Source organism: Mesoplodon bidens, assembly GCF_964165515.1.
Source record: "Mesoplodon bidens genome assembly, chromosome: 8".
NCBI lineage: Eukaryota > Metazoa > Chordata > Mammalia > Artiodactyla > Ziphiidae > Mesoplodon > Mesoplodon bidens.
Genome location: NC_138165.1, coordinates 70,216,574 through 70,229,560, shown reverse-complemented (window position 1 = coordinate 70,229,560; position 12,987 = coordinate 70,216,574). Strand labels below are relative to the sequence as shown.

Below are 12,987 nucleotides of genomic sequence, written 5' to 3'. Positions count from 1 at the left end.
AAAGCCATAATCAGATTTTTTTTCCCCTTTGAAGTTGGCAAGCTTATTTATAAGAAAGGAGGTATTAACTCCAATCAATAATCATTCAGGACCCCAAAAATCAATCTATTGCCCCAATTGTTTTTAATATTATCTTTATATAGTTGATGACATAAAATTAATTATCCCAAATACTAACCAAATTAATAAATGCTTTAAAAAAAAAGTAGATGTTTTCTCCAGTGTCATTTCAAAATTCAATCTAAGAATTCATTATTTTGCTAAATGGTTGGTGCTTTTAAAAGCTTACTGTAAGTCTTTCTTTTTTTTAACATCTTTATTGGAGTATAATTGCTTTACAGTGGTGTTACTGTAAGTCTTTAGTGAATGCTATTCTTTTACTGGCATATCTTTTATCAGTGTCGACAGATCTTTTTTATAGGCTAGCTTTCAGAGCTTGAAAATAATAAAATCGATTTTTAATATATACTTGAACTCTTTCATTAAGTCCCCTGGTTTTCCTTTCAGCTCTCAGTATTAGTAAGATTTTGCTCAACATGGTCCAGATTCTATTCCCACTGAACATTTACTGACTCTATGCTTTCAGCAGCTCCATTTATCCTCTGGAGCTGACGCTGGTCAGAACGCCATCTCTGAGGCTAAGGCTCGGGGTCCTCCAGGGGGTCCCGGGCTCCCGCACCTTGCCGGCGTAATGCTGGATCCTGAAGCAGCTGTGAGGCAGGGACGTGTCGTTGAGGAACCGGGAACACTTGCTCATCCTGCTCTCAAAGTGCTGGTGGGTGGCGCACACTTGGTTCAGCTTTTCCAAGAAGGTCTCGTCGGTGACCGTGCCTGGCCTCAGGCACTCCTCATCCAGCATGGCCAGGATTCCGTTTGTGTTCTAGGTTAAAGGAGATAAAAGGGTTTCCTTCCTTCCTCGCTGTATTAATAATTATTCCTAATTATGCCATTAAACACAATCGACTTAGTCACAAGAAAATTCCGTTCAGGCACAACAAAGAGCAGAGAATCAAAACAAGTAACAAAACGCCCCCCACAGAAATCAGCCCTTTTCCAGCGGGGTCCCAGGTGCGCTGGGGGGTGGGGAGGGAGGGAGTGTCTGCATGAGTCTCCCCCACCCCAGCCCACGATGCCTCCCCGATGGTGGAACAGGACTTAGGTGTCACCTCAGCCACCTTAGCGGGTTGATAACTGAAATTCATGTTGTTTAGCAAAAGGCAAGTCAGACCTCAAAGATTCAAAAACAAATCTAAAAGTCAGAAACTAATGTGACAATACCGTCTCCTTATATAACGTGGTCATAAATCACAAAGCATAGTCTCTTAAGGCCATTATTTGATTCACAGCTTGAGAAGGAAATTGGTTTCAGATGTTTCCAAATTGTTCCTGTGTTCAAAATAAAGTTTATTTTCTCGGGGGAAAAAAAGTGGTGTGATTCGGGAGGCTGCTTTTAACGATCAATGCAATCAAGTTGCGTTTCAAGAATATCTGTTTAGAATAAAATTCTCCTTCCACATAAAAATTCGAAATGGATGTTAAACACGGGTGAGAATTCGTTTGTTGGGTATTCAGACCCTGTGATCATATTTACCCCAAGAGCAGTCAGCCCAGCTCAAGTGAATCAAAAATCAGGAATCTTCTACTTTGCTAAATAAAGGCTGTTGTTCCTTTGATTGCCCCTACAGGCCCACACAGCTCCATTCCACAGAGAACAATCCACTGACCATGAGCCCCACCTGCTTCCGCCAGGGCAAAGTCCCCCACGGCTCCTCTCCCCTTCTCCTTACAAGGCCATGACATCCTCTGACCAGCACTTATTCATTCCACACAAAATCTGGGGGAAGTGTGGATTCTCAGGAGTCAAGTGTGTTTATAACATCCCCGGAGTAAACATTATTGTTAGGCGATGCTGGAAGGAAACATTTCCTCTATGTATCCAGGCTCCTATGTGAACGTGAGTTTCTTCAATCATATATGCAAGGGGGTTTTTGGCTGAGATAATCTAGTTAAATTAAGTGTATTACCACTGTTTTGTTTTTTTTCTCTCTTCTTAAAGGTAAATAATTAAGTGCAATGTTACATTTATGAAGAAAAATGTGATAGTCACGACTTGTGAAAGTTAAAACTCCCCCAGCAAACCACTTTGGTCACAAAATTTACCAGAAAAAATTTTCAGGAAATCCACTGATGTTCTAAATTTTAGACTAGAGTTTTAAATTGCTTAGGTGGCATATTAGTGTTCACAATCCAACACTGTTTACATTTTTCAAAACAAAGTTTATTTTTTAATTGAAAAATAGTAATGCTTCAGAATTTTTTTTTAAAGTCCAATTTAATCAGAGATGTGGCTTTCAAGAATATCTTGAATACTGAGGGATAAGATACTGGCTAATTAATAATATCCAAAATGTCTTGTTAAAGATGAAGAGAAAATGATTTGCTGGACATTTGGAGCCTGTGATTCTACTCCTGAAGCACAGCACTCACCTACACTGAAAGCTAAAAAGACTGTAGAAAATAAAGTTTATGCATTGTTTCAAATTACTTTGTTATTAAGGCCAGGAAGATTTAGTAAGCCTAAGCTTTTACACACAAATCAGTCTTCTTGCCATCAATTCGTTCATGATAAACTACATGATAAATATGATGTAAAAACAAAAATCTTAAGATTCAGAAAGGTTACTAAAAATTATGCAGTAATTTTTCGCACTTTAAGCCTTTTCACGTACATAATTTGTAACCTGAGAAATCCCACGGCCCTTGGCACCTGTCAAGTCACACACGCACCATCTCTCACATCCCTGAAGCAATCTACGGTCCACACCAGCCACCCCTGGGATCCTACTTAATTTGGCTCCTGAGATGGTCCCTTTATCCTCCTTTATTTTTACTTGAACAGCATGGAGTTCTGTTGTCGTTGTTACTCTTTAAGAAAGATCTTCCAGCTTTACTGAAATATAATTGACATAAAATTCTGTGCAAGCTTAAGGTAGACAACATGTTGATTTGATACACCACCATAGTGTTAGTTACCTCTATCACACCACGTAATTACCATTCCCTTTTTGTGGTGAGAACATTTAAGACCTACTTCTTAACCACTTTCAAGTGTATAACACAGTATTGCTAACTATAATCTCCACACCGTACATTAAAGCCCAGAACTCATTCATCTTACAAGTGGAAGTTTGTACCCTTGGGCCTACATCTCCCCATTTCCCCCAAACTTTAGCCCCTGGCAACCACTATTCATTTTATTCTGTTTCCGAGTTTGTTTTTTTTTTAGATTCTACATATAAGTGATTATCATACAGTATTTGTCTTTCTCTGACATATTTCACCTAACATAATGCCCTCAAAGTCCATCTTTGTTGTTACAAATGGCAGGATTTCCTTCCTTCTCATGGCTGAACAATATTCCATTGTATATATACATCACACCTTCTTTATCCATTCATCTGTAGACGGACACTTAGGTGGTTTCCCTATCTTGGTTATTGTGAATAAAGCTGCAGTGAATGTGGGCGTGAAGATATCTCTTTGAGATCCTGATTCTGTTTCTTTTGGATATATACCCAGGAGTGGGATTGTTGGGTCACATAATAGTTCTAATTTTAATTTTTTATAGGAACCTCTATACTCTTTTTTCTTTTCTATACCGATTTCTATAGCGATTGCACCAATTTACATTCCTACCATCAGTACACAAGGGTTACCATTTCCCCACATCCTCACAAACAATTATCTTTTTGATAGTAAGCACTGAATACTATGTTAAGAGGTCACTAGAATTTTAGAAAGGAAATGGATATTTTGACTTGGCAAACACCTTCTTTTTTTTTAGTCTCCTCTGATCAGTGCTCATATTTCCAGGAGCTGTGGATTGGACCCGGGTTCCCAGCACACAAGAAAGAATGGTGCACCTAAGGGTATGGCATCTGAGCGACATGAATGGGCTCTGTGATACAGCAACAGGATTAGCATGGGGGAACCTGGCTAAGTATCAAAAAGTCCAGCTGTCTATGTATGTGTTCGAGAACCATGTGTGAGTTCTTAAGGTTGTGATAAAGTTTCCAGAACTCTGTATTTCTCTGAAGTGTTGAAATAGTGAAAATACAAAAGCTTAACACTGAAGGCAGTGAGATCGTTCGCAAGTAGTGAATTACACTACGAAGAACTTCTTTGGGAAACTGTACCTAATACTCACATTTTCTATTAGGTCACAAATGATAGCATTATTGAAGTACTCAATGTGAGTCCATTCTATGTCCTGAAAAAGAAAACAGAACATAATCAAATCCCATAGGATGATGCTATAACACTACCATCTCTAACATAAGACTTTGCCCATCTTACTATACTCCACTTTCTCTCTGAAAATTTCCTTTATAAAAATCAGTGCTGCAAATATCATCTTCCGGTTCCCAAAACTTTCATAATGCAGCAGTCTAGCACTGACATGATCCGACTGAAACAACCGCCCTTGACCTGTGCTGAGGCTGCCTCCCCTTCCACCCTCCCATCTGTGGCAATTTCCCATGCACTTCGCTGGCCCCGGGCCATTTATTCAACAGGCCCTTGGGTCAATATTACTTTTTGTATATTTACAATGTTTACAAGGAAATAAGTCAGAACTTGATCCCCAGAATGTAAGGCATAGATTTTTCTGTTCTTAATTTGTAATCACAGGGAAGAAATTAATTTTAGAGTCAACCCCATATTGTAAGGCCGCTAACTATTTCAAATGTAAAAATAGAACAGTGCTAAGATTAAGTATTTTCAACATAAGGAAAGACATGAAAACCTATCCACTGGTTCTAACACTAGCTACAAAGCCAAATCTGGGAGGCCAAATGTAATCATTCTGTATCTGCTTACACTCTCCATAAGTGTAAACATTTATTTTTCTTCTAAGGGGAAGAAAGTTAATTCATACGGCAAGCTAAGGATCTTCCTATATACTCTTAGAAGTGTTTTAGACAATCTGTACAAACTGTTTTAAGTTACAGATCAAAGTTTGGGCATTCTCTTTATGATGAGAAGACAGGAAGAGAATGAATCTGGCTTTTAGGATGTTTACATTACAAAAGGTGCCATTCAAGTATAAAATGTTTCTAAAGCATGATAATCATTCCAAATGAAAGATGAAATATTCATGATTTAGTTTTTGAGTAGATGAGTTATTTTACTAAGTCACTGGGAATAATAATCACATTAGAAAAATCTATACTGAGAGGCCAAAAAAAGAGGATTCTGTGTCCTTAATGACTTAAAATGACACTATAGAAAATGAAGAAAAGGAAGTAATATTACTAAAATATTAAAGCAAATAAATGAAAGGGAAACAAAAATATAATACTATATATACAATAAAATTTCTCCTTTTTGTCTGATTTAAATAAATTTATACTTAGAAAAACACTGGCTATTTAAAAAATGAAAGGGTGAAAACCAAGTATGTGTTTTACAATTAAGGATGAAAGGACTCTGTAAATATTACTTCTGATTATTTTCCAACTACATTCAGTGAGATAATCCATCCACAGCACTAGTATAATACCTGGCATATAGTAAGCACTCAACAACAAATGTTACCTGTTTTTATTATAAAATTTTAAAAAATCAATGCTTTTCAAGACTGAACAAAATATTAAATATTAAAATATTGTTAAATACTGAAATAGTAAAGTATTTTCAAATTTATATACAGTGATAATTGACTTCTTTGGTATACAGTTCTCTTAAGTTTTGGCAAATGCGTAGCATCAGGTAACCACCACCACAGCCAGCCTCCAAAATTCCCTTGTGCTGACCCTTTGCAATCACACTCCTATCCTCTGGCCACTATTGACTATTAGACACTTTGACTCTATAGCTTTGACTTTTGTAGAATGACATATAAATTGACTCATACATATGTAGCCTTTTGAGTCTGGCTTCTTTCATTTAGCAAAATGCATCTGAGATTCCTTCATGCTATTGTGTGTATCAGCTGTTTGTTCCTTCTTATTGCTGAGTACTAGAACCTTGTATGGATGTACCACTATTTTTTTGTCCATTCATCTCAGACTAGTTTTTTAATAGGGTATTATTTTACTTCACTCTACTGGAATCCAGTGAGATTCAAGTCGGTCAGCTGATGTTCACTGAGCACCTACTATGTGCTGAGCACTGTCCTGGGCACTAGCAGCAAAGAAAATCCCAGTTAGCTTAGATGTCATACCAAACAAATTTTTAAAGGGTACAGTATGGCTAAACTTTGATAAATCTGAATTTAGGGTCATGTTTGTACAGTCTTCTGAATCCAGAATTTGTATTATGAGTAAAAAAGGAATACTTAAAAATTTTTTTCAACATTACCTCCCGTATATATTCCTCCTGCTCTTCTTTAAGAGTCAGCTCAATGAAGATTTGTTGCAGCTTTTCATTACAATAATTAATAATGAACTGCTCAAAGCTGTTGTCCTATATGGAGAAAAATGAAGATAGCCTTATAAAGCAAGCCATCAGCGCTCCCATGACAATGCCACTCTAACATCTCACTCCACAAGAAATGCCACACACGGTCTTGCAGACTTAACCGCGGTCCAGCACACAGCCAGAGGCTGGCACATCGCAGGCACCCAAGAAACGATTCATGAGTCAAGTGAATGAATGAAGGATACACAAGTTACACACTATTTGGAGAATGAAGAATTTTAGTTGACAAATAAGCAGCCCACAAACATGGTAAAAAAAATGAGAAAGAAATACATTTCCCCCTAGAGGATCAGCAAAGAAACAGTGAGATTCATCATCTCTGTCACCCAAGTTCTCAATCTTCCATTCTCAACTCTGGAGCTCAAGAAAGTCTTTCTGACCTGACCTCTTACTCCCCTACTCAGGGTCAGATCCCTCATTCTGACACTTACATACCAGCACTTTTGAAAAATCATGCTATGTGTATACATGCGTGTACATGTGCATTCACATGTATTGATTAGTGTCATATTTATCTGTCTCTCTAGATTGTACATTTCTTAAGGGCAAGGGTTGACCATACATCTCTTGTTCACCAATGGAAGCCCATTCCTGCAGCACCTTGCACCTAGCAAGCACTCAGCGTGTACTGGCTGACTAAATGAATGAAGTGCCCACAAAATACAGACTCAAGGGAATCAACACATCAAAATCATCTCCTAGCTAGAAACTCTCTCCTCTCAGAGGGTCACACATTTATCACTCTTACGATTCTCAGCAGTGTCTTCTTCATATCAGAGTTATTGCCTGTGAAGATCCATGCCTACAACATTTCTGAACGATCTGCAGGGCTTAACATATTGCTGTACAGATTGAGGGCACAAATGCAGGTCTGTTGGATGAATATACTTCACCAAGAACCACACCATCCAAAAAGAGTTAGATCTAGCAATAAAACTTGTCATTTTCACCTCTATCCCCCTCTCTGCAGAGAGAGATGGTGGCAGTGGGAGTGAGAGATGGTGACCCCACCACTGATAAACCAGACTCTTTTCCCACTGAGGTGGCCAGTCCTGGCCTAACTGGCTATGAGGGTTCACCTGTAACGGTAGAAGCTCGCCACTCCCTGTGAATACAGAGCAGCTGCCTTCAAATCTTTCCATAAATGATGAAATCAAAAGTCGAAGACTTTTTTGAAAGTTGATCTTTCAAAATCAAGTTTGGTGCAACCAGGACAAATTGTAAAATGATACCTAGGATGCAGCATCTCACCACATGCCTTCCTGGAAGGTGGCTAAGGATTTCTAATCATTAGTGAACTAATTAATCTGGGGAAATTTTAAACTCAACACCATAAATGACACATAAAATACATTATCACTGACTAATCTTTTAATGTTAAATGTAGTCGAAGATAAAAGTTTCTTTCTTTGTTTTAAATCCTGAAGGTTCTTACTTAAAAGGCACACATGTATCACCAAAACGTTCAACAAATATAGTCCTGGACACAAAGGCCATTCCCCAGTCCTCATTTTCATGTTATGTTTTAAAAACCATGTGTTCCAATCCTCAGAGCTTAACAATTTTGACCAGAAGCTGAAGTCGGTCTGATATAGATGCCTTATAATCAGTATAAGGCCATTTCTTTATGAGAAAGTCTGGCTTTCTCAGTTTGGTAAAATATATCCCTATATAGTGCTACTACCCCAAATTAAAACTTATAAATAAAATTAAAATTTTAGTGACTTATAGGAGATCTTTGGGTTTTTAAGAAAACAAATTCATGGAGTAAATCCTTTCTGTTATTTAACAGGTCTGTGCCTAGGGAGCTATTTAGACAAAATTATGCTAAATTTTCAAATGGCAGCTAATGAGGAGAAGGGAGGGGAGAACAACTGGTGTCTCTGACACAGTATATGGCTGTGAATAGCTGGAGGTACGCTTCCAGAACAGGTCTATGAAATACACACAAGCAGATTAGAAACCAGAGGCAAAGCTTCACAATTACAACACAACCTAAGGAGTAAGTCTGAGCTAAAGTAAATTTCCCCTCAATTTTTATAAGCTCTTGTATGAATTCTATATTTCATATCCACACACAGTTAATCAATGGTCATTTACTGCAAACTTCACACAGCTGGAGAAGCTATTAACACAGGAGCATGCAACAGACCGGCACTGCAAACAGTTCATACTTACTGCATTCTGGTGCACAAAAGGACAGATTACACAAAATGCAGTCAGTTCTCAATTTGCAATAAACTTCTAAAAGTAAACACTCATTGACAGTTATTCATCGGTGCAAATGACAGATTTTATCATCCAGGCTTTCTTTTTTTTTCTTTATTTTTTTGGCTGCGCCCCACAGCTTGTGGGATCTTAGTTCCTCGACTAGAGATTGAACCCAGACCCTCGGCAGTGAAAGTGTGGAGTCCTAACCGCTGGACCACCAGGGAATTCCCCAGGCTATATTTCTGACTGGCACAAAACTTTAGATCAAGACACGTGTCCCATCATCTCAAAAGACAGGAACACGATACCTACGTGTGGTATCTGAGCTGGGGCTCTGCCAGGTGAGAGCTATTCAGGATAAAAACAGTCTGACTGAGATAATATACCATATAACTCGCTGGAAGTCCTAAGGCTTCGGAATCTAATACTTCTAATGCTAAATTATCAGGAAAAATAAAATGGGTCTGACACATCCACCCAAAGACTCAGGGACAAAGGCAGTTGGCAGGTCACCAAAAGAGTGAAGAGATTCAGCCAGATCCAGGGCATCCCCCCTTTCTCACCACAGCAACCCACCCCTGTGCTGCAGGGGCTGTATCCCCCCTTCAAACACAGACAAGAGGGAAGTGAGAGTGTTCTGAAGACAGCCTAAGAACAAGAACTTGACTCTCTGACCTGATCCTGCTGCTTAAAGAACAAAAACCAAAATCAACAGCACAATCATTAAGGCCAAAACCAGCTGACTTCCCCACAGAAATACCTCCGCCTCTACTGCAAATCTACCTCACACCCCCTAAACATGTCATGAATCGTCAGAGTGATTCATTATTGCTGAAAATGAAGGTAACCACATTTCCTCTGATTAACGTTTAAGTTGTTGATAGTGTCCGAATGTTTGGGAAATGAGACTTCACAAATCATTAAAAATAAATTGCAAAAATTTATAATTTGCAGAAAATTAAGGAAATGTCTGGTAACAGTCCATAAGCTGCAACCTGCACAGGTCCAATTTCTTCCCTTATACAGGCATTAAATATCACCCAGTTTTCCCACTCCCCTTTATAAAATAGCTAAACTGGGTCTAGGAACCATCCCTTGAATATGAAGGCACCAAAGCAACTTGATATTTGGATGCTGCTTTGGTTTGTCAAGAACTCTGTGGGTGGCTAGCAATCTCTGAGCCGGGCTCGCGCTTGCACATGGCAGTCCCATGAATCAAAGTCTCCAAAGGAGGAAACAGGCTGGAGCTGAGTGCTCCCATGAATGAACTCACCTCCTCTCCCTCCAGCCTGCTACCCATGCTCCATGCATGGAATTTTTCTCCATTGTCTAAAGCACATTTATCCCTCAAGACTGAGGGATAAACTCATACTCCCAATAAAGTTCATAACTAGTTTAAACCCATAAGTGTCAACCATGAGCTTTCCACATGGGAGTGATTTTGAAAGAGGGATCAAAAGTACTGGCCTGTTACCATATTTGTGTATTCTCAGCAGAGAAGGCTAATGATGTCTTACGCTCTTTAAGAGAGATATTTAAACCTTATACTTTTAAAAAATAATGTATATTGAAAGGAAGATGTAAAATAAAGGAGGCAGCTCCATCACTGCATTCATTAGGATGGTGGATGGGAAGGAATTTGCAGGTGAATATCAGGTAGGAAACAGGTGGGGCAGGGTGTGGCAGTTCAAACACTAAGATCGTGACTTATTTCAGCAAAAAGTACTATTAATTACATATTTAACTGATGTTTCTCAGAGCTCAACACTTTCGTCTGAGGTCAAATTTTGGATATAAAAAGTTGGGTGGGGGGGTTCCATATTTGACATACAATGTAAAATACATAATATTTTATTTAATGTATTATGTCTCTTGCATAATAAATGAAATGGTACATTTATCTAAAAGTTATAAAACAGTAACAGCACTGTTTTAGAGGAGTTGGGCTATATTACTGCTTTAAAATGTGCTGTTGGTCTTAGCAAAGATTTACTTGGTGGAAAGCCCTTGGGCAGTCCCCATTTATAATGCTGTTCCTACAGAAAAATACAGTGCAATTAACAATCTATTTTAAAAAATCACAATTTCAAGAAATGGGCCCCAAAACAGGAACCACTTTTTTTTTTAAGAAAGTAAACTTAAAAAAATAATCCTCAAAATCAGAGAAAAACATTTAATATATTTTCCTTTTAAGACATTCACAAAATTGAATGACTGGCTGAAGTTACAGAAAACTTCCCTTTAAATATGTAACATTTTTCTTCTAGGTACATACTCAATTATGGTCAATTTCAGAAAAATATCAATAGCATTATAGTGCTCTTAAATATTTTTAAATAGGCTTTGATTTAAAAAGTTAAAGCAACAATACTGATGAACGAGCATATACATATTATGAACCATATTAATTCTCACCATTTTCGTTCTAAAATCTACTTTAAATTGTCTCCTTTCTCTTCAACTACAAGTTCTCTAGCACATAAAGGACAAAATTAAAGGCAAAAAACTGGAACAAAAAGTGTTGCCTGTAACTAGAATCAATTTTTAAAAAAAAAATATTTTAGAAAACGAATCCTATAATCATGAGACGAACCTACCAGCTGGTCTTACACTGACGCTTCCCCAACTAATAGATTGTTTTATTTGAAACAATCATTGCACCTTGCCTATCACACCCTTACTGTATATGGCCACTTGCAACGAGGTTGTAAGGGAAAGATGAATAAGAGTCCCTGAATTCAAATAACTGGCATTTAGCCTGTACAAAACTAGCTCGATCATACGAAAAGTGAAATACTCAGCCACTGCTGTCCTGTTTTGGTCTACAGGACACTAATAGATTTCCCCAGTAAACCACCCATCTATTCTAAGACCTATCAGATAAGTACTTAGAAAAAAGTCGAATCAATTTAGATTGCCCAACACCATTTTGAATTTAATTTCACTTTTTAAAAGAATAGCACTTGCTATTTTATGGAGATGCTATAAATATTCCTCAGAGATCTAAGGCCATGTTTGTAGTTATAAGAATATCCAAACTGAATTGTGTAGAATTGGAGTATCTGGATTATAATTCTCTTCCTTTGCAAAACTGGATATGTTCTACCAGGATTCATAGCTAGATTTTTCTCCTCAATAAACTTTAATTCACTTCACCTTATTTTTGGTATCAATGATCCACTCTAATCTGTTTTCCAAACTGACATCAGATTACATGCGGCCAGCAAGGCAGAGCTATTCACCCAGCTGGCACTGGAATGTTTTGCAGTCAAATGCATGTGTCATCATCCCATGGTTTAATGCATCAGTTTCCCTCTTCCGTTTAGAGACAGACGAAAGTAAATGAAAGGTTTCCACCAGCTCAGCTGAAAAACGTTCCCATGGGAACTGTCAGTAGGGTCAAGAGGCAGAATTAGAAACATTCCAAAAAATTTCTTCTAGTGTCCTGTCCAATTTTTAAAGTGATGCCCAGGGCTCTCCAAAAGGCAGGATCTTAATTCCTGCAGTCAATTTTCACTGAAGAAGAAAGGCAGAATTTTCTCTATAATCTATCAGTTTATTTTCACTTGAGTGGACAATATCATAGAAATTTTCATTTTTGCACTGATGTGGATTCTGAATACTTCCTCTTGAGTCATACTCTGAGCCCTTGTACTTCAGCTTATGGTACTTTTAAGTCCTTAATTATATGGGTTCCTAGTGTTCAACCCTATGAGCTTTGACATTTCCATGTGTTCCAATTTTGCTGAGAATCCAGGAAAATGTATGATAGCATCTGGGGTATTTATGTGAATAAATTAAAAGAAAAAAAACCTTTCTACTTCTGTATCAAAAAGCAGGTAAAAGTATCTTAAAAGTGCCCAACCAAATCTCTACTCTGCCTTCCCCCCAAATAAGTTTATTTATAAAATAAATAATACATAAATAGATTACTGAAAATCAAGATGTTTGGAAGATTAACTGAGAAGGTTTAGACAGGAAAATGGAGAGAACGATTAACTATCATGAAAAACAAATCCGAATTCTCGCAAGAAACTGGGGGAAAAAAAACCCCAAAGTATTTATTGCACGGAGAAGGAAAACTAACTTCTAAAGATTTTATGGCCATCATAAGATTTGCTGTAGACATATGACTGGTTGGATTTGGCCTTGGCGGAAAGGTCTGCTTAAAAAGAGTAAAAATGTAACCTGCTTGGTTTTAGGAATATTATATATACACAGATTAGGTTTAGGTTAAGATGAACTGTGGGTGATGTAGGATGTTGTACAAGGGCATCTCATGCAGAGGTCAAAGGG

General features: G+C 37.8%; 1 protein-coding gene across 4 annotated transcripts in view; it reads right to left on the bottom strand.

Annotated features, from left to right (window-relative positions):
* MYO1B (myosin IB) overlaps positions 1-12,987 on the bottom strand; it is a 184,967-nt gene that overhangs the window by 32,474 nt on the left and 139,506 nt on the right. For all 4 annotated transcript variants that reach the window (XM_081242322.1, XM_081242323.1, XM_081242321.1 and 1 more), the window contains exons 14-16: positions 6,361-6,465; positions 4,208-4,270; positions 680-880 (exon numbers count right to left, since the gene is read on the bottom strand). In XM_081242322.1, coding sequence (XP_081098448.1) covers positions 680-880; positions 4,208-4,270; positions 6,361-6,465 — 369 coding nt within the window. The remainder of the gene's footprint in view (positions 1-679; positions 881-4,207; positions 4,271-6,360; positions 6,466-12,987) is intronic.